This window comes from Cavia porcellus, unplaced genomic scaffold (assembly GCF_034190915.1).
Source record: "Cavia porcellus strain 051 isolate PalLab524CR breed Dunkin Hartley unplaced genomic scaffold, mCavPor4.1 scaffold_2, whole genome shotgun sequence".
Taxonomy (NCBI): Eukaryota; Metazoa; Chordata; class Mammalia; order Rodentia; family Caviidae; genus Cavia; species Cavia porcellus.
This window is the reverse complement of record NW_026947485.1, coordinates 34,510,357-34,533,576: the sequence shown is the minus strand read 5'-3', so window position 1 is coordinate 34,533,576 and position 23,220 is coordinate 34,510,357. Positions and strand designations below refer to the sequence as shown.

The 23,220-nt window shown below is 38.3% G+C and overlaps 1 protein-coding gene across 2 annotated transcripts; it reads right to left on the bottom strand.

The window, feature by feature from the left end:
* Positions 1 to 391: 391 nt before the first annotated feature.
* Positions 392 to 22,197, bottom strand: Slc35b4 (solute carrier family 35 member B4). 2 transcript variants are annotated; one of them, XM_023564291.2, is made up of 11 exons: positions 21,870 to 22,197; positions 18,556 to 18,669; positions 16,634 to 16,736; positions 14,933 to 14,982; positions 10,586 to 10,667; positions 10,303 to 10,363; positions 8,638 to 8,747; positions 7,262 to 7,337; positions 6,825 to 6,897; positions 6,591 to 6,666; positions 392 to 5,761 (listed from the first exon to the last, which is right to left on the bottom strand). In XM_023564291.2, exons 1-11 carry the CDS (start codon positions 21,944 to 21,946, stop codon positions 5,528 to 5,530), a joined length of 1,056 nt encoding a protein of 351 aa, XP_023420059.1. In that variant the 5' UTR covers positions 21,947 to 22,197; the 3' UTR covers positions 392 to 5,527. The 2 variants fall into 2 exon arrangements, with proteins under 2 accessions (XP_023420059.1, XP_003467924.1); XM_003467876.5 differs by lacking the exon at positions 6,825 to 6,897 and having other exon boundaries at positions 21,870 to 22,193.
* Between the last annotated feature and the right edge of the window lie 1,023 nt (positions 22,198 to 23,220).

The window sequence follows — 23,220 nt, the reverse complement described above, 5'->3', positions numbered from 1 at the left end:
AAAGAGGTTTGGAGAGATTTTGCACAAACTTACATGAACCTCTAGAACTTCCAAATGTAGGCTGATCTGCTTTAAATTCTGGAGCAGAAACAGGCTGGAGCCTGAGAAGTAACCTTTTATTGATCCAGCTGGGAGGCACTAGGAAGACAGGCTGCTAACACTGATCTGCAGTAAAATGTTCCACCACTATACAAGGTAAAAAATGGAGAGCGTTTGAAACTCCGCACAGGCACTTGAAAGGTAATGGTGATTGGAACACCTGCAGGAAATTTATCACTTTTATTAAGAAACAATGATTGTGCAATCCAAGATGAAAACCAGATGTCTGCTAAGCTGTTTCAGAAGGTAAAAAAAAAAGGTTCTTTAAAAGAAATGATGGTGAAAAGACTCATTTAGTTTGGCAAAACATTTTATTCATAAAAATCTCCATTTTCTTCTTAACTCTCTGTTCAAATAACTCATAAGGCTGGAAGCCGATGTTAGATATTTACACAGCTCAAGTCTGAATACTCAATAATGTCTTTTGGCTGTTCTACATATTCGGCTGATACCTCCATTCCTCCCCCGATCCTTGTTCTTAAAATGTAACACTCAACGAAGAGCTCAGAGACTGAATAGATAAAATCCCCACTACCCCCCCCACCCCCACTACCCATAATTTGTTAGGAAACTGCATTTATAAAATCACCTTTTTTTGAAGGACGAGGCCACTTTCCAGAAGAAAAACAACTGCACAGAAATGACTAGCAATTGTAAGTGACACAAAGACGTTTTTAGGGGGAATAACCATCATTTTGGTTAACAGAAGTCTTCTTTACATCTCAAAAGACATAAATAAATTCAATATGCCAAAGAAATCACTACTTTTTCTTAAGTATGGGCCTTATTTCTTCTAAGGGAGTATGAGTGCTCTTTTCTCGCCTATCTCTGGATCCCCTGCAGCTCACCTTTGGGTAAGATGAGTAGCAAGCAGTGACTTAATATGTAAAGCTCAGGGGAGGTGGTCAGGTTGATACTGACAAATATGGGATGCTCCCCAGGCAGCTGCCAATACACATTACCACCACCAGCTGTGGGCATGTGAGGGCAGGGCTGCTGCTCACTTTAGGTAGCCATTTCAAAATCTCTTAGGAATCTCTAATACTCTGACTCTCTCCAATCTCTTTATCCTTTCTTCCTGGGGACCAGACAGGTAAGCTGCTAATTATATAATCTTCCCTCCTACCATCAGGCAATCAAGGGAACAAAAAGTTGGGTAGCGTGTTGCATACTGTTCTGATCTATCAACATTCCTCCGCCCCTTCTCTTGCCTGGAACCTCTGGAGTGTTTCTCCTTACAAGCTTTCTTGCTAACCAGGTGTTGAGGAATGAGTAAGTGTATTAGGAACCATTAAAAGGTTTCTCAGAAACTTGAGGGCGAGTTCATTTATTCACGGCAAGCATTCATTTATTCTTGTAACACAGGTCAGCCACTGTGCGGGGGCCAGTGATACAGAAATGAATTGGATATGATTCCCATCCCTGGAATGTCTACAGCAAGGAAGCTTCTGGAAAGAGAGAACATACTACCTAGCTGAGAGGCTAGACTCTGGGCTCACTGAATATATTCCAAGGCTGAGGACTAGTTCTTTATTTACAAATATGGATTATAGGTTTTCTCAAATGTTACACCAACCAACAGTAATACATCAGTGAATTGGTTATATCTGCATCAACAGTTCTTTTGATCTAAGCATGAACTGCCACTGACAAAATTCAGCCACGTTTTTCAGAAGAAAGCTGCCCTGATCAAAATGGTTTGGTTATCTAACAAGGGCAGAATTACTCATAATTTTATTTATTCTAAGACAAAGAGAGGACAAAGTACAACAAATATTGGATCTTGGTTTCAGATCTCTATGACATTTCTCCATTAGTTTGTATACCCAAGTCACCTGTTCTGCTGATGAACATATTCAGTACCCAGAGCTAAGTTACTGACTCAGAAGTACTCCTAATGTTTTGTGCTTCCTCTCTCTATTGGTTACCTGGCAGTGCTGAGTGAAGCCAATAAAGTTGGAGTAAAAAGCTCCACATAAGAAAATTAATATTCCCCACTCCTCTGAACATAACAAAACACACCAACCTTTCCATACCAACCCTTCATGTTCACATTCGTCTATGCATATATTGATGAACTCTGTCAGACTCACCCATACAGATTCACACCCTTAATATCAATGCTTATAAAAAATATATAGTAAAATACATGCTGCACAGATATAAATACCCTGAAAAATCCACAAAACCATCCAGTGGTCCCAAGGAATAAAGACATAAAAACATGAAGTGATAGGTATCGTCTGTAAAAGACATCACACGAGTGGAGGCTGCAGTGAGGAGAGCGGAAGTGGGAGAAAGGGGGCGGTGGACGATGCTCAGGAAACCCTACTTTTAGAATCTTTTAGAAATATCACATACTGTTCCCTGAACAGAGAGGTGGGTTATGGAGGGCACAAGATAACTCAGCTGTCATGGTTTTCCTCCGTTTCTAGTACTGACCAAATTCAAGTACTACAGCATTTCATTTTCCTCGTCTCTGAGAAGGAAGAAGCAAAAAGAAAACAACAAAACCACTGAGTATTTGGATGGTGTCTAAATAGTATCTGACATAAACTCTCCAAGTGCATTAATGGTAGTTTTACTTGGCTGAAACAAATAATGAAAAACATCTGTGAGATCCTGGGTTCTATCTTTAGCTCAGAATTTTTTTTTTTTTTACCGGTACCGGGGATCGAACTCACGACCGCCTGCTTGCAAGGCAGGTGCTTTTGCCGCTGAGCTAAATCCCCAGCCCCAAGCTCAGAATTTTTTTTAAAGCACTGAATTAAATAAAAACTAAATTACTGATAACAATGAAAAAAGTGTTATAATGTGACAATACAATTTTCCTAAAGACTATCTAGATATTAAATTTATATAATTCAAACTTTCACCATTTTTCCTCCCTTATCTACAATAGCAGCCACGCTGTTAAGTAGACACACAGGTGCACACGATTTTCTGCTAGCGTGCTTTGCTATCTGAATTATGCTTTAGGGTAGAACTGTAGATGACTTAAATATTAAATTCTTTATAAACAAACCACATGCTCTGTATCTCTGAAGCACAAAATCCATGATGTTGACCCAAAGAAAGAGGAAAAGCAATTACTAGTTTTCCTCCATTTAGGTATGAGTGGGATCCTCTATCAAAGAGTTTATGTGCCCTTTTTAAAAATAAAGGTTGGAAAAACATTCAACCTGAATTGAAAAATCAGTCAACTAAGGGGAATAAATATTTTTAAAGAGTAGTTTAAAAAGTATTCAATGGTGTCCATTGAACATACTTTCTCACATGCACCAACGAGTGATAAAAACAACTCACAGTATTTCAAGTATTGTGCTCCTATGGCTGCTCATTTTGTTATACGAGTGCTCTAATATATTACCTCTCCATACACAGCCTGTACCAACAAGACTGGGAAAGATATTCACTCTGAGAGGAACCTGGCCTAAAACCAGAATCTGATAGGCCTCGTTAAATACTGACTGTATGTTAGCCCTTCTCCAATAAGTATAAATTGTAGTATTCCCATCAGCATAAACAGGGTGGTGCTATTAGGTAAGGGCGTATCCCACCAAGGGTTACCAGAGACCCAGAGCTGCAGCAATCAAATAGCCCCAAGGGACAGATTCTTCTATTAAGCAGCAAGAAAAAAGAAGTAGCTTTCATTGTTTTCTTTTTTAAGAGGACAGTTACCATTTGATATTTATGGCTCCATCAATCCAAAGAACTTCACATCTTTCAAAGCAAGTAGCTTTTGAGTTTGTGAATGGGTTCCCATCTAATTCAGTATCTCTGAGAACAGACCATTACCTGGAAGGTGTCACTGTCCAGAGTAACAGGTCAGTTTGCAAACCTAGGGATTTAGCTGGGGAAATAGCATCCATATTTTATGTAACAAAAGAAGTGAGACAGCTTGAATGTTTTCCCCAAGTAGTCCAGGGATTAAGGATATTTCTCCTCAGTGCCTTGCTCAGACCTATCAGAGACTGTGCAGCCAGTGAAACAGACAGCCAGGAGCAAGCCTGGGCAACCCAGAGAGAGCCACATCTCAATTTCAGAGTGCAGTTCACACCCAGCAGTAAGTGAAAGGCCTTTGTCTATAGGAAAAAGAGACGCATTCATTGACTCAATGAAGGACTGGAGCTAAATACAGACGGAGCAAATAAAAGACACCAATTTACATGCTTTTCATTTGCACACAAACTATACATTCTGTGCACCTTAGTGACGTCATTCATCTTTCTCGCCATAATCCCTTCAGAAGAAAAACGGACCCAAGAAATGGTTATTAAAAGAGAGGCATGTTTCTTGATATAATAAAGTACATACAACTCTTTTCCAAGTATCCAACATGAACAATAAAGATACCTTAGAGGAAAAATAAAGAGCATAACTTTCAACTGTATTTGTGATCTGACCTGATATAGACCTCATACCCACGCCTCCTACCCACCTTTGGCTGTTCACCTGGCTGGTGGTGACTGTCATAAGCACCAGGCAGAGCTCATTTTCCCGGCTCTGAAGCCTTGCACAGTCTTACCCTCCCACTCTGGCTGGGCCTACAGGAGAAGCTGTGGCTATCAGGGGAGTGAGCAGGGCCAGCTGCTGTCCTCATCTTAGTGACAGGCTAGTGGGATTCATAAGCAAGACTGAGGAAAAAGTCTCCTTCTTCCAATCCATGTGTAACCTTTCTCTCATACTAACATTATTCCATGAGATGCTACAGAATTGTTGTAAGCACAGAGATCAACAGATGGGAAAAGCCTCTGATTTTTGTTGGGGAGGGGGGTAAAAATAATATGAGAAAGAGGGGTCCACCAGGCTACTCCACTGTCATGAGGGCTCAGCTCATGGGGACAACTGCTTCTTTTCCAAATGCTGGAGGAAGTCCAGCCCTGATGTTTCTGGGGTCTCCATTCACTCACCACTCCATTTTTCAGTGGATGATGGGACCTGGAGCATCTGATGGATTGCAAAGAGCTGCTGAGGTATGGAGGGATGACAGAGGGGGAAAAAGGACACAGCCACAGGATGATAATAACTGACATGGCAGAGAAGCATCAGAACAGCAACAAAGGCATGGTCTTGTCTGAGACCACAGATACAAAACCAGTAGCTCTGGGTCCTGGAATTCAACAAACAAGTATAGTTCTGAACATTCTGGTAAACAAAACAGCAAATCAATGAGCTGCTCAAAGGTACAGAACTATTCCTTTTTTCTATTTTAGGGCTGAGGGATATCTATTTGGAGTCTACAAACATAGTCCAGACAGCCATGGAAAATGGAGAGGTCTTCTCCTTCTGAGCGTTCTCTGGGGCAGGTTTAGTTCAATACTGGGGGTAATTTGGCATTACCCAGAGTGAAATGGCCAGACCTTTGCTAGAGACCCCACTCACACAACCCGATTTGTCGGGTCCCAGCAGACCTCAGTTCTTCTTGTCATCCTTCTGTGGCTGACTTCTTGCGGTCCCTATGTTGTTCCACACCTCTGTGTACATTAAGGTCCCAATGAAGACAAACAAAGTACCCAACCAGTGCCACAGAGTGAAAGGGTTCTGGAAATATAAGATGGAAAAGATGAGGCTCACAAACTTGCGTAGAGTCACAACAAGCGTGACAGTGAGGGAGGCACATTCTGTCGTGAGGATGAACACACCCCGGATGCACACATACCTAGAGGAGTGGAGTTAAGGCAGTTTCTGTAAGCTGTACTTGGGAGGTAGGGGTGCAGGGGGGCACTGCTGGCATGGTTCTGGGCTTATATTTTCACAATCTACAAAACCATGAGAGTCTGCTCTGGCTGCTCTGAGGCTCCTCCTCAGTGGATCACTCTGCAGAACTGTCCTGCTTTCCCATTTACAGATCTTAATTTGAAACTACCTAAAAACATCCCATATCCTTATTTTGGATTCTTTGAATGATTACAACAAAGGTCACTTCCAATGTAGTGACAGTAAGATCCCATCCACCTTTATTCAGTCTTGTCCCCTCCTACATGAAAGAATTTTATGGCAAATCTATAAAATGACTTCAAACAAATGAAGTTAGTAACATTCAGTTTCACTATGTAAGAGACATACAATGAATTTAAGGTCATTCAAATTACATATTTAATAAAGTCTCCCTTAATTTGAAATTTCTTTCAGGACCGTATGGCAGCTGCGACAACTGGAAATATATGTGAATATTAGAAAATCTCAGGTCTAAATCACAGATGACTGGTGTCATATGCTAGTTTTTAACCAGTCTGTGGGCTCCTCCATTTCCACATGCAACATTTCCTCCCTGCTGCCCTGTGACTTACTGACTACTAAATCACCAGTCCCTTTTACCTTTTGCCAAGAAGCCGTCTCAATGGGTCTCTGTCTCCCATTTACTGTGGAAAAAAAAAAGTCATGGCAAAAAAACCTCATTTCCTCACACTGTTAGAAGAAAACAAAAAACACTCCTATGTCAAAATAACAAAGAAGACACCATTATGATAAAGGGCTCCAAAGGATACTGAGTGATAACATTCATGAGCAGGTAAAGCCACATGATGGGCACTGTCACGTCGATGACTGGAAGTTGATATAGTTCTGCAAAGATATATCACAATCGTCATTATCATCATCATCATCATCATCATCATCACTACAGGGGTGAGGATGAACCCCAGGGCCTTGTCCATGCTAGCTGAGCCACTTTCTAAGCCCCCACATTTTGACAGCCAAACTAAGGAACAACGAAACAAGACCTGTTAACACACTGCTTCAATGCTGCTTGGTGCCCAGGCAGCTTGGACTTGTGAACGGCTCTGCCTTCCACGGCTGAAAAGGATGAAATGAACCAAGGAGAAGGGAACTGTGTGTCATGTGCACTGCTACTATTTACTTCCATTCTCAAAACATTTAAATTGCATGTTCAAATGCAAACACACAAATTCCAAAGCAAAAGAGAAAATTTTAAAATGTTTTTTTACTTGATTTGCAGATAATGGAGGAGCATCTGTGAAAGCATTTGCTGCTGCATCTACTAATGGCACGATCTCTATTCATGGAAGATAGACAGTTTAGGGAGGGAAAGATTATTTAGATAAGAACGTAAAAAACAAAAACTGACCGAGTCAAAAGGAAAACTGAGGGTCTGTCTTAGAAACTGGCAGGTATTTCTACTGTGTAACTCTAAACTCACCGGACTTACTGAAGAGAACTGCATGGTCATAAATATCAGAGGCCAAGAAGATAAAGCCAGGAAGTGGAAGGGCATGCTGTGGGAAGATTCAGTGCACAATGGTTCATATTTCATTGGAATTAAGTGTAAAACATTATAGAATTATTACAGTAGTTTTATAATGGCTAAAGGTTATATAAATTATTTAATAAATAATACAAATGAAAGGAAGTTAGAGTTACTAAATGTGTCTCCTAGCCCTGTATACATGACCTTATCTGGCATGATACTAACCCTAAAAGTATCATTCTTGTCTTTTAGAATCTGATGCTATCACATATAAGTCAAAGCAAAGTATCACAGACAGTGAAGCAGGACATACTTTCCTTAACACTCTGCCCAAAGGATTTGCTATATTCTACTATTTTTGAGAAGGTTAAACAAACATAATGGATTTTAAAATTACAAAAAAGACAGAGGCAGATTTCAAGAAAATTTAGAAAGCGAGTAGGAAAGAGATATGAGGACAATTACAAGGTCAGGGGAAAAGAAATGAAGACAAGAATAAGAAGAGGTTGAAAAGGAAAAAGACACAATACGTGAGACTGAGACACATGACAAAAACCACTCATCCCTGTAACACCCAGGAGTAACACAGAGGCACAGTTACTACTGAACAGTTACTACGAGCCTGGCCTTGTTCTAAATAAAAGATCGAAACCAAATAAAATGTTCAAAAACTTCAGTCGCATACTCCAGCTCCAGTTAAATCTCTCAAACTGCTTATTTACAACTGTAGGACAAAAAGTCAACAGTAATGGAATCCCTGGGGTAACTGTATGTGGTAGCAACCACCTCGTCCTGACCTTAAGGAGCCAGGTCTTGGTATATGCAATGGCAACGAGAGAAGAGAAGGAGGAAAGTTAGAGGAGATGGTGCCAGATCAACAGCTGCAAACAAAGCACATATAGCTAATGACATCTCTCAAATGAATAAAGCCCATCTGGGGGACTTAAACCTCTTGGTCCTGACATCCCCAAACTATCCAACAGATGTCTGCTTGCACACATTCCCTTGGCCTGTGGCTTTTGAGTTTCATTTTTCTTTTATAGGTTTCCTGATTTCACCTACAAGAAAGTCACAGGTTAGGGCCCTTTGTCTCTCGAGACGGCTTCTGGTTAACAGATGCTTTATTCATATTGGTTGACGATGATCACCTCCTGTAGATAACCGTTTCCGATCACACACTAGTACCCTATCATAAGTATGTCAGTCTATAGGTCTCAAAGCTGTTTACTGATAACAAACTGATCCTTCAACTACATCAGAAATTCACTTGAAATAACATATTTCAATGTAGGAATTGTCAACTTCCCCAGGTTTAAGAAGTTTCTTACATTATAAAATAAAGCCTCCTTGGAGTGCTTCCCAAATTGTTTGTAGAGAGTCTCCTGGAATATACCCATCCTTGCTGACATCAGAAGAGCAAAAGTCAGTGCCCCAATGCCTATGAAACAAACATCGTGTTACCATGTACCTACACTAATTTCTAGACATTTTCTTAAAGAACATTATTTGTAAATTGCTTATATAATTTACAAGTAAAATGAATGACATATGAAGTTTTAAAAATACATAATCACAATACCACCCTTCAGTCCTTTATAGTTTTCCACATATTTATGTATATATTTTTATGCTAATATTTTATACACAATTTTATATCTTGCTTTTCTTGTGATGTTTTCCTCCATTTTTACTTCTAGATCTTCATTAAATTTTTCAAAAGTGTAAGCTAATGAGAGTATATTAATTCTATCCTGTGGCTCTGATATACCTCACACTCAGACTGGTTGAATTATTTCATTGAAATCAATATATATCCTTGTATACAAATCTTTAAGCAAAATGTCAATTATTTCCTTAGGATATAATCTCATAAATAGAATTACTAGGTCCATGGTTGTAAACATTTTCAAAACTCAATTATTTTTCTAGAAAGGCTGTCTCAATGTATATTTGATATAAAAATGGTTGTTTTGGGCCAGGGATATAGCTCAATAGCACAAGTGCCTGCCTGGCAGGTTCAAAGTCCTGAGTTCAATGGCCATTACCAAAAATAAAATAAATAAATAGTTGTCTTACTGCATCCTCAACAGCAATGAGAATAATCATTTATCATTCTGCCAATATGACAGGCCAAAAAATAAAGAAGTATTGGTTTTAATTTGCATTTTTCTGACAACTAGTGAGGCTGAACATAAAATTATTAGACATTAATTTTTATTCAATGAATTATATGTTTGCAACCTTCACAAATTTTTCTCTTTGGGTTAAAGTATTTTTCTAATAATTCATAAAGATCTTTCCATGTTAAAAAACAGCAACCTATGAAGATAAGGTTAAAAGCCAAGAAGTAAGGAGGACATAGTTCTTTCATTGCTATTTCTCTTCCACTTGGTCAGTGTTAAGTTCATTCTCGTTATTACTAAAAGTACCAGGAAAGAGTCTCCCGTCCAAACCATACAGGGCAAGAACAAGCCTCTGCAGAAGCTGTCTAGTTAATTCCACACAGACATATTGTATTTTAAATAAATCAGCAGGAGATTCTAATGATCAGTTAGATTTGGGAACACTGCTATATGGAACAGCTAACCTGCAGAGAAACTAAATATAAGATTTAGAAATGGGTCTCTTGGAAATTCAAATAGCCAGTGGCTCTAAAGTATCCTTCCTTTGCAGAATGCTTCCATTTAATAAAGGTAATGAAAACATGGATGACACCCTACACACTGCTTTTAAAGAGCGTGATGCGCAAGGAGGCATTTTTCTATGTCAATGGCAACCAAGAAAAACATGGATCCATGTTGTGCAACACACTTTGTGAGCTGTGGATATTTTCTTGAACACTAGGTCCAGAGCTATATGATCCCAGGTGCCCCTTTCTTCCATGGCATAATTTGTTTAGCTGAAGTTTCTTGCCAAGACACATCTCCCTTAGGAGAAAACCAAGCAAACACAACTGCAGAGGCAATTAGCTTTCTTATAATTACTGTACTTGCCTAGTAACCACCATGCGAATGCCTGGAATCCATCATTCTCACTCACGCTGGACTGGGAAGTCTAGGAAATAAGAAAGTATACTCGGTACAGAGACCACAATGACAAGAAATGTGCTTAAATACAAGGGAAATATTTATGTTATCCATTTCTCTCCACTCTTCTTCAGAGATCTGAACCCTCTACCATATTACGTAAGCATTTCAATTTGTTTTATTATTAATAAGTACATGATAACTAGGCCTTCGTGGCAATTAGTGAATATAAATGATTTGTGATTCTTACCACCTGCTTTGCTGACATGAAGGTGCAAATAAATATGCCTACGGATACCAGGGCAATCGAGAGATATTTCAACATATTGTATCTGCAAATAAAGAACAACAACAAAAAAACTTACCAAAATACAAATACACATTTCCAAATGATATTTATAGTCAGATATAAGTCTCTAAAATGTGATGAAGGCACTAACTTTCTAGAATTCACATAGGCATGTAACTTTCTAGAATTCACATAGGCATGTACATGAAGGAAACAGGGCCCTGATTAGTTTCTTATCATCTTTCTTTGGGATTGGTTAAAATAGTTTGTTTTATCAGAAAACAAAAATAGGGATAGGGACTGCAAATGACACTGCGCTGTACTCTGAAGACTTCAAGTGAGAGCCTGAGACAGTAACTGGTATCTGCAGCATTTCTTGTCTCAAAGGGGACCAACCCTGAGTCACCACTCAGGAAGGAAAGACTATGAGGTACGAAAAGCAGCAGTCAAGAGTCAGGACATTATTAGGCTGCCCATTATTTGGAGAAAATATTTTCAAAACAAAAAACCTTCACTCCTCACAGAACTAGAGAAAACAATCCTAAAATTCATATAGAAACAGAAGAGACCCGGAATAGCAAAAGCAATCATGGGCACCAAGAACAAAGCAGGAAGTATCACAATACCTGACTTCAAGTTATACCACAAAGCAACAGTGATAAAAAAGGCATGGTACTAGCACATAGTCAGATATATGCAACAATGTAACAGAATAGAGTATTCAGTAAGGTCTCCAGACACATTCAGCTATTTGATCTTTGGCAAAGAAGCCAAAAACATGCATTGGAAGAAAGGTAGCCTATTTGACAAATGGTGCTGGACTCATACATGAAAATGAAAATGGATCAAAGATCTCAACATTAAAACAGAAACACTGAAACTACTGGAAGAAAAGTAGGTACAACAGTTGAAGTCACAGCTGTAGGCAAGTACTTTCTGACAGAACCCCAAGTGCACAAGCAACAAAACCAAGACTCAATGAATGGGACTATGTCAAATTAAAAAGCTTCTCAGGGCCTGGGGATTTAGGTCAGCGGCATAAGTGCCTGCCTTGCAAGCAGGCAGTCGTGAGTTAGATCCCTGGTACCAGTAAAAAAAAAAAAAAAAAATACAAAAAAAAAAAAAATACAAAAAGCTGCTCAACAGCAAAGAATTAATTAGTGAAGAGACAATGTACCAAATGGGAAAAAAATTTTGTCTCCTATTTCTTGAATAGAGGACAAATATTTAAACTGTATAAAGAATTTTAAAAAAATTCTTTTTAAAAAACCCAAAATAAAAGGCCCAACTAAGCAAGGGGCAAATGAAATGAACAGATATTTCTGAGAAGAAAAAACATAAATGACCAACAAACACATGAAAAAATGTTCAGCATTATTGGCCATTAGAAAAATGCAAATTAAAACAACACTGAGATTTCATTTTACTCCAGTAAGAATGGCAATTGTCAAAAGTCAGGGGTCCAGTGAACAGGGAACCTTCTTCCATTGTTGTTGGGAATGTAAACTAGTACAACCATTATGGAAATCAGTGTGAAGATTTCTCAAAGAACTAAAACTGGAAATTTTACGCGACCCAGCTATTCCTCCTTTAGGATCTTCCCAAAAGAGCTAAAGACATCGCATTAGCAATACATGCACACCAATGTTCATAGCCATTCAATAGCGTTAAGCAGTCTATGCCATCAACAGATGAATGCATTAAGAGCACTACTTGGCTATAAAGAAGGCTAAATTCGAGACACTTGTAGGAAAATGGATGTACCTGGAAGATACAATGTTGAGTGAAATAAATCAGAAACACAAGCTTAAATACCCTATGGCATCTCGCATTTGAATAAAGCAAAGTACAATGAGCAAAACAAAGGATGGGCAGAAGGAAAACAATCTTGCAACTGGCAAGGGGTCCAGGAGACTGAAGGAGAGGGGGAGGGGAGAGGAAGAGGATTAAAGAAATGCATGTACAGACACCAAATACAAGAGCTAAGAATGCAAACATGAGCTCAGAATAATAAGCATGAAAATGGGGAAAGGGGATTTGGAAGAGGGAGGGAAGTGGGTGGAAAGGGCAAGGGGATTTAAAAAAGAAACGAGCTGTGTTGTGTGCATTCACCTCCAGATGAAGGTGAACTTCGAATGCAAACATACACTAATTAAAAAAACTATCTTAAGGGTTGTTTTTAAATGTTTCATCGTAGGAAAAAGGGAGAAATATTCAATTTACAGAACTATGGAAGGAACAGTGGCATTTCACATTCACTGAAATAGTGTCATTAGTATCCTTCTCAGATTTCTTGGTGATCAGCAAGGAAAGGATTAAAAGCAATCAAACACATACAATGAATGTTATTATTTTCTCCTCAAAAACATTGTGTCATTTGGTTACAGTTATTCATAAAAGGTAAACTGAACTGGCTAAAAGGCAGAGAGAGTCAGGAGGACCAAGAGGCCAAGAGAAGATGAGAGGAGTGAGGAAGTGGGTACCACTGAGGCAGACAAAAAATTATCACATCTCTTCATCTGGAAAGATCAAGATGAAGAGTTTTACAACTCAGACCAAAAACAACAAAGGGCATAGTTAAGGCAAATACAGACGTGGCCTTCAAGTTCTGGAGTGGGGAGGATGAATCTGAGGGTCTACTGCTCCCGGTAAATAAAAACAGACAGATATGCTGCTCATTGCTGTATTAGTTACCTTACAGGAAGTCCTGCTGTCTGACTGCCACACAGAAAAGGAAGGCAGAAGGCTCACATAGAGTCAAGATGACAGACTCAAAAGAAATTATTTTTGTTGTTTTGTTTTGGTACCTGAGATCAAACTCAGGACCTCACGCTTATGAGGCAGGTGCTGTGCTGCTGGGCTACATCTCAGGCCCTAGACTCAAAAGAAATTCTTAAGGGAAACATGTTGAGAAAAGTCCCTAACATTTTGAGGTAGTATCAGGAGAACATAACTGCTTTCATGATATATCCTTTTGTATTCCTGTTATGACTGAAATCAAAGGTTGCGAGAGACACAATTGGGTGAAATCTATGCAACTGAGGTGTTGGTTACCTTGGATAAAACAAGTCAAACCATTAATATGTGTGTACAAATGTAAAGATCCTAGAAGAATCAGTTTTTTTATTAATTAAGTTTATGGTACATTTTAGGTATATATAATGATCACATTGATTATATGGAATTCGTACATGCATATGATATAACTTGATTCTTTTTTTCCCATTCCCCTACCTTCCCTTAGAAAGAAATCAATTCTTGGGGTACTTATCTCAGGAGATAAAGGGTCCATATGAGAGCCCAGTCAGGCAGGACTATTGTCCTTCTTATGATGCAGCTTTTATTACTTAAAAAATATATCATATTTCATATGATAAATTTTTATGGTCTAGACTTTTTGCTATCATGAGAACTGATGGTTATATTCCAAACTGTTAAAGACTTCTAATATTAAGGCAGGGACGGAACACATTAAGAAATTAGAATCGGCAAGCCTAATTCTAGTCTTAATAGAGTGAACTTTCCCTGAGAAATATTTCCTAGGTTGTATGTGCTTCACTCCTCAGTGTCCCTCTTCCTTGGCAGTGAATGGTGAGGCTCAGAATGAAGGCTGGAGATAAAAACTGTGAAAAGGCACCCCGGAGGTAAGAAACTCTCCACTCCTACCCAGAGAAATCCACTGGTGGCCGCCACAAAGAACAGTTCTGAGCCTTTTCATTTATCTTCTTGGCAATGTGGGCTCTGATCAAGAATTTTCTTTTTAGTAAGTATGGTTATTCTCTAGTTGTATTCATAAGCACCCTCTTGGTTAGAACGGTCCATAGAACTTCCTTCTGTACACGCTGGACGTGTACCTTACCTGGACTCCTCAGTATGGTCATCACTGGCCACATGTGCCTGCTGAACAGTTAAAATGCGATGAAGGAGAGTGAGAAGACATCCATTTAATTTACTTCATTTTGAACAATTTAAATAGCCATATGTGGCCAGTGGTGACCACTCCACACAGTGATGCTCTGTATCAATTGGTTTTATGGTACTGAGGATTAGCAAGGTACTAAAGATTCGGTGATGACAAGGGCTAGTCAGTTCTACAGAGAAGATGCTGCTCCAAAGCCACAGGTAGGGCCTCAGCCCCACTCAGCTGCCTCAGGAACCTGCAGCATTTTTAGAGAAAGACCTAAGAAAGAAGGTAAATGGAGCAGGGGAAACTTCTTACCATCATGAGAAAAGGAATTTGGGTGACTAATTTATGGATGGTGGTGCAGGAATCATTTCTATACATCAAATAGGAAGGATATTGCTTACCTTTTCTTCAAAATGATAATTCCTAGAATCATGTTGGCAATTAGAGAGCCCTGTAAAAGGAACAATGGCGACAGAGGTTTAGTGCAAATGAAAGAATTAACATAATTCAAGGTGAATGTAAACATGCACACAGGAAAAACATGGAATGCACGAGGACAGAATGAACTATTAATAAGGTTCAATTGTTCTCATGATAGCAAAAAGTCTAGACCATAAAAATTTATCATATGAAATAATAAGACCTTTCAAAGATGACAGTAAAAATAAAAATGACTGGTTCTCAATAACTGGTCATAGTTGAAGTTACGGCTAACAAGAATAAGTATTACCATAGACTTGCTTTTATCAACCTTTCTATGTAATTTCCAAGGCTCTAAATAAGCTTTCCTCTACCTCCAGTTTAAATGAAAAAAGTTTTTTTTTTTTTTTGTCTTTTTCATTTTTATCGGTACCGGGGATCAAACTCACGACTGCCTGCTTGCAAGGCAGGTGCTTATGCCGCTGAGCTAAATCCCCAGCCCCGAAAAAAGTTTAAAAAAAAATTAAAAAACAATAAATGAAAGAAGTCATACAAGTATTACTCTCTCCTCTGGCCAAGTGTCAATCAGTCAACAAGTGTTTATTGAAAGTCTCTTACAAGTTCAATGCCTTGAAGGTCACCTTTATATATTATAATTAACTCTGGGAAGTCTTTTCAGGAGTAGCACATTCAATGTTACAAAAATCTCAGGCCATGTGGAAATGGTACTCTAGTCATCACCCATTTTTCATTCTTCTGCAATCCTGCTTATAAATCCCTTGAAGGTATCCCTACTCTTCTGAGAACTGTTCTTTATACACAAACTACACATGGATCCACCATCATACTTAGGGAAGGAAGAAAACTGGTATGCTTAAGGAGAAATTCTTTCCCTCAAGAATTTCCTTTTTATCAACTTAGATTTTGCTTTTAAAAACAAGCAGAAACAAGGACTACAGGCTACATAATCCTAATCTGAAAAATCAGATGCTCCAAAATCCAAAACTTTTTGAGCCCCTGCTGGATATCACAAGTAGAAAATTCCACACTATGAAATCTAGTTTCGTACTGAATTATTAAAACCATTATATAAAATTTCCTTCAGGCTCTGTGTGTAAGTTATATTCGAAAATACATAAATTCTGCTTAGATTTGGGCCCCATCCTCCATGATATCTCCTCATGTATATGCAAATATTCCAAAATCCAAACCACTTCTGTTTCCAAGCATTTCAGATAAGGGATATTCACCCTGCCTTTAACTCATGTCCCAAAAGTAAATGTAATTTTTGGAGGAAGAAAAAAGAAGTAAGTGACAAGAAATAAGGTAAACAATATTAGTAGCAAATCTGAATATAAAATCAGTAAAACAAATGAAAATGAAGGTAAAATTTGTTTCCCAGGAAATTTTTTTTTATTAATCACCCATCACACATTAAGCAAATAAAAGTTCAGATTGGTCTTGAACTTGCTTCGTAGTTCAGTCTGGCCTTGAACTTGTGATTCTCTTGCCTCAATCTCTGTGTGCTGAAATTAGAGGCATGCACCACCATACCCGGCTTTTGCAAACCTATTGTTATCCCCAGACTTCGATTAAGGGCTTTCTACTTTTTTCATCTGTTCAATCAACCTATATATTACACTTTTCAGAGGAGCACGCACAGGTGGACAAACAGCACTTACGGATCTAAATATCATATGCAGGGGCATGGCAATGTTAAGATTCAGTGCATAGTTGTTCACCACGCTGACAGTGAAGAACATGGTTACCATTATCGCGTAGTACCTGAAATACAGAGAGAACAGCAAATCACACAGGACCTAGTATTCCAGAAAGAAAAAAAAAAAGCATAGAAAGATAAATATATTTTTGGTTTAAAAAATTCTCATTTCTTCTACTTTAAAATACTGTACCATTATTATCACTTGCATACTATGTACATGTAATGGTACTTCATAAAGCCAAACGGGAAAAATCAGAATTACAGAATATGTTTAAAGAAACACTATTTTAATGTTTTTCAAGTATACATAGCAACTTAAAACTATGCTTTAAAAAATCATAGCTACTCCTAGATAATCACAGAATATTTTTTAAAGTGAATGGATATGTCTTTTTATAATACTTCTTTGTAAATAATTTTCATAGACCTTTGAAGGAAACGGTCAATTCTCTCAAATATCTCCTCCATAAACTTGTTTATACTTTTATTTTTCACTCTTTCTAAAGGTTTGCTAGGTCAAGGCTTACTTTCAGCCCACAACTGTAAAAATCATCCCACATTCTCAACCAGTGGCCTCCAAGTTAACGAAGACGTCATTTGATGTGTATAGGTTTGCATTTAATAACAGGGTCCATGTTATTTGAGTTTATTGATCCTACGATTACAGTAAAACAAAAACTAAAAGAAATTCCAGTAAACACAGTAACTTTGAAAATACAGGGATAAATATAAGCAAACGTAAATTATGAACGAATAAATGAATCTGTCTAGGAAAACACTTGTGATATTTTTCATACATTTTAGTTTAAACCATTTTGCCATGATAGAATACGAGCAATTTTATGGTTCAACCTAATAGATTTAATAAAAGAAAAATATTCAAAATAACTGGCTAAAAAATACATGGCAAAAGTAAATAAGTGGTTCCCTATTCTCCATCAAATGTTGGTCTTTGAACATAGCTTACTATCCATTTTCCACTTCTACACATTTCAAGAATGTGACAAGACTGAACCCCAAGGTAGCTTCCCTGAGGAGAACCTAATCTGTGATATGGTTAGATGTGAACTATGCACCACGGAAGTCCACACAGCCAAGACTACATTAAAAGTCTAGAAAGTCTGAGGAGCTTGACAACAAACACAGCATAGTGATTCATACATGTAAAATCACTAGCAACTGCTCCTTCACGACTTCTAAGTAGCACGAATAGGGCTTTACAGGGCTTCTGCCAATTTTTGGTCTTGTCTTGAAGAGATGTCACTGGAAGAATAAAAGAAGAGTTTTTCAAGGTCTTTCAGGAGAATTGGTTCAACAACTCCACATGGCTGCCTACAAAACACTCCTAAAAAGCAACCATGGAGAAATTTTAATTATGGCTTCACATATGGAAAAAATAGAGCCACCATAAACTGTACACACACAGGAGAAAGGTTATTAGGACAATAACCTAATAGCTTTAAGAGCCTTAAGAGCAAGTTGGGAGATCTGGATTTCATTCTGAGTATCATGGGAGCAGAGCATGTTAAGTTGAAAGGGATGAACAGGTAGAAGGCAGCCAGCTAGGATACTACTATAAAAGCTATGGTGGTTCTGAATATGTTCCTGACCAATGCTAGTAGTTGAGGGTACTATAGTGGCAGGAAGCAGGAAAAAGGCAATGGAGTTAGAAACTACTGGACCTCCTACGAGACGAAAAGGGTGGTCAGCAGAAGCAGAAAATAAGATACTAAAGCCAATGAAAACCAAACATGTATTCAAAATATTTAGCATTGCATTAAGAAATCTTAGAAAAGAATGTCTTCTATTCTTGTTATACGGGAACCACCTCTGGACTTTTTAAAAGGACCAAAAGCTAGAAGAGACTTCAATGTGCCATACCTTATTGGGATAGCTGGTGGCTTCCTTCCCAAATCAGCTTCAAAAAGAAAGCCTTCCACAGCAATAAATAAAAATTGTGCAAATGTCACGATGTTCCCACATCCTGGATGCTTCCTATATAGAGAATAACAAGAAAAAATGAGGCACAGAAACTGAGATAAAGGGCACTAAAATGTGTTACGTTTACAGTTCTAAAATAAAAAGAACAGTAGGTCTGTGTTACCCACTACACTCCCACATCTTGCTTTTCACATCCCATTGATCACACACATTTTGTATTATACTTCCAGAGAATGTCAGGACTTTATTGCTCATTCTTTACTAGGTATAGCAGGCCACACATTAAAATTACTCTACCATACTCATTGCTAGAGCACAGCTTTCCTAGTAAACTACAGGAAACTACTCACATGTTCCTACTGAGATCCTCACTTAACTAAAAGGCCTTTAGTTAAAGCCTGCTTAGCTTAGGTAGCAAATCCCAGCGACAGATATCCTAGAAATTATCCTTGAGTTATTTCTCCTGACCAGCAGACAACAGAAATATGACTTAACATATGGCCCAAAGGCAGAACAACTGGTTCTCTGGATGCGGGAGGATCTTACTCTTTCTGCAAGTGGGAGGCACAGATATCTGTACAGAAACCAGCAAACCTCCAGTATATCTAACAGAGGAGTGATTAAGGAAAATATCTAAAAAGGATTCTGGACTGTGTGTCCCTCGCTCTAGCACATCAATGAGTATGAGAATGCCTTTTTTTAAACAAATGTGATCTAGAATATTAGCACTTGTACAAAAGAAAAAAAAAAGAGAACATTTATTTCAAAAAATAATTCACTTTACAAGTGTATTCTTTATATAGTTTTAAAAAAACATCATATCTTCTTATTTTACGGTGACAGACATTATTATACCTATTATAGCTATTTCACTCAAGTTAGTTAGGTCCATCTTCCAGGGCCCTATGACAAAGAAATGGAGTTTATCTATATCCTTATTATTGTTAATATTAAAATTCAGTGATTTTAAGTATGGGCTTTTAATTCCACAACCATCACTACTATCGTAGGATACCTTCAATAGAAATTTCATTTCTATCAGGAGACAACCCCCTCCCTTTGACAACTCTAACTTTTGTCTCTTTTTCATGCAAACTTAAAATCTGTACTAATATAATCTAGGTTTGGGAAGATACATTTATGAAGACATATTGCTGTATAACTATCAGTGGATTTATTTTGAGGAACTCATTCTAAAACTTTGAAGGAAAAACTTCAAAATTTTTTCCTAAGCCTGATGTTCTTTTGAAGTTTGTTTTTTTCAAAAATTATACCCATTAACTGCAGTTTCTCTTACTTTGAATTGTTTGGTAAGAATCCAAATTTTTATTTATTTTATTTTATTTTTTTAAAAAAGCAACTTTGAAGAGAATGAACTGGGCAGATAGTTTATTTCTTTTTCTAGTTGTGGGAAACTTCCTTATTTTTAAAGTAAGCCATGCAAAAGCCTTGCAAAACTAGTTAGTGGATGTATATGTATCTTGTTCCCAAGGTAGATTATAAACTCCTTAAGAAGGGTGATCAGGCCCTCATTTATTACTGCCCATTTGCTGAGTGCAATGCATTGTTTATATTTTATTGTTAGTCTCAGTTATAGGCACGCAAATCAGTAAGAAATAAATTTACTTTTCATTTAAAAAAAAAAATTTAAAATGTTTTCTTACAATTCATTCCAGCATATATATTTCAAGTTTTACTTGCCACTTTTTATGGTATCTAAAAGTTCTAGAGAAGTTATATTAAAAGCACAGTTCCTGCTCCATAAAAATTTATGAGCTTACCATGGTGATATTCATAAATAAGAGTCACAAATTCCAAACGAATCTATGAAGCAGACTAGTTGGCATAATCAGATCTTACCTTACTGATCTCTATGAGAAGCTGTAACTTGCTTAAGAAAATTAGGAAGTCTTGCATACCACTGATTATGTGACTAAATATACTTTCTTAGCATTTTACAAAAATGTAGCTGCAAAATGAAGATTTATTTAAAAAAACCCAAGGATTTATAAAAAACTGTTTTATGTATAATCTATTCTAAATAGTACCTTCTCTAATGCACAAAAACATTTTATAATGGTAGCTGTCCACAACTTTTCTGTAACATCTCATAAAACAAAGTATTCATGCACTGAAACAAAGTTGTAAGACAGTAAGGGAAGTCAATTACCAGTGTGCTTCACGATTTCTATTAGGTGTGTATATAGTGACTTTTTAAAAAATTACAATAAAAGACACACTGCCAGTAGCATCCCTCAAATACTCCCTTTCGCTTCAAACACTTATCCTATCTTTATTGCGATTTTATGAAGCACTTCTAGAAGTCCTCTTTCATGAATGTCTTTAGTACCATAGACGTGATATTTAAAAACAAAATCTAGTGAATATTGCTGCAGAGTACCATCAAAGGAAAAAGTAGCCAAAGAACTGGATGACCAACATCTATAAACTGCCCAAGTTCAAAATTAACAGGGAGGTGGAAAAAGATACTGAGTTAGGACTTTAGACACCTTGGTTCCCAGTTGGTGCTGTCGCTTACAAATAGTCAAAGATTACCTAATTTCTTGGAAACTGTGGCACTTTCAGCACAATAGAGTTTATAACTCTTGACCATAGGAGTGTTTGGATAACTAATAGAAAGAATACATACATTGAAAACACAGCCAAATCACACTACAGATACTATTTAACAGGAGGGAAAAAGCAGCCAATGAGTCAAAGTAACCTGAAAATGCCACACTGCCAATCTTTTACATGTAATTTATCTGTTCCACTTCACTGAGATGTATGTTTAGGCAAAGTACGCATAACCATGTATACGATTAATAAAACCAGTGTTTTGTCAAATGGGGTGTTAGTAAAAATGAAACTGCAGCGTGTACATCAAACCGCTCTGTGACTCAAAAAGCTTTGCTTAAAGTTAGACAAGTGCCAAGAACAGGAAGAAGAGCAGAAGTTGGATGGGAATAAAACGTGGATGCTGCCACTAATTCTTTGGACCAGTCACTTGAAAAACTCTCCAGACTTCAGTCCCCAGGTTGTGGAGACGGGGTGACGACAGCAGTACGGTACTCTGGGTGTTCCCCCCTCGGGATGATGTGAAAGTGTTAGGCGGAACAGCGGGCGGACCGCAGAACCGGGAGCACAGTGGGTCCTAGGCGGTACAGAGGACTGCACGGCTCTGCACGTCCGCCTCCGCTCTACATTTCATAAACCAGTCCCCCAAGCCGGGGTTGGGCCCGAGCAGCACTCACCGGGCCAGCAGCTCTAGGAAGATCACGTTACTGCAGCAGCCTGCGAACACCAGGCCCACCGCAAACGCCGCGCGCATGGCGGGTGCAGGGGAAGAGGAGCGAGCGTGCAAGGGAAGCACCCGCTTATACCGCTACCCCAGGAAGCCCGGGCAGCACATCGCCACCGTTCCGCAGCGCTCTCTCTCGTAGGACCGCGGTTGTCCCTTCTACGGCTGCCACGGACGCCACCAACGAAGGAACTGTAGTTCCCAGTCAAACGAGGCCCCATTCATCCGAGGGGGCGTCCCAGTCGCAGATGAACTACACATCCCAGCATGCTGCGCGCTCATAGGTCAGGCCGAGATGTGGCCCGACTTCGCCAGGGTTTCTTGAGTGGATGCCCTGCGAACATCGCGAGATCAGCAGCCGCAAGGCCTGCTGGGAAGTGAAGTTTCCAGTGTCAATGTTTCTAAAGAGACCTCAGACAGCCTTGAAGGGAATTCGTTCATCACTATCATAGCAAATTTCTGCCTACTGCACCCAGAACTACAGACCTGCAGAGATTCGTTAGAGATGTTCTAGTACCTGAAACAATTATTCTGAACTGAATGAAACTAATAATTCGTCTAAATTTATCCCTTGAAAAACGGTGAATCCAAAAGTGCACAGACTGAAACATTTGGCTTTTCAGAGCTGCTCTTTCAGGCAAAGATTAAATTTCAACCTTACATAGGTAAAGATGGGAGCAGTAATGCCTGTCTTACCTTCTGGGTGAGAATTCAAAATATGGCCTATGAATACGTACCACAACAAGTGTATTGCTGTATGTTATAACTATTAGCAAGGCACTCAACACACGAATTGACTCCATTATCCAGTCTAGGATAAAGACTTTCTTTTCCTCATTACTGACATGTGCCCACATTGTGTTGTCTCAAAGTGGGTGTTCATCAAATATTGCATTTAACTGGTAATAGACATTCTATTCACATTAATTCTACTCCCAATTTTTGCGCCTACTCTCTTTTTAAGGGAACAGTTCACAATTATAGAATTCATTAGAATTACCTGTGTTGCTTGTTTAGAAAACTTTATTATAGGTTTCTAAATCTCACACACAAGGATTCTGATTCAGTAGATATGAAGTGGGACCCAATAACCTTCACTTACAGCAGACTCCCAGATAATCTTGATATGGTCTCCAGGTCACAACGTGGGAAAACCAATTTAGAGGCATGTTGTGTATCTTGATGACACTTTCAAACTGTTCATTTTCTCAAAAAATAACAAAACAATAAGCATTTGAAAACCTTACTTAACTTCCCATAGTGTGTTTTGTTATTGTATTTAAATGTATGATATGGTAAATTGC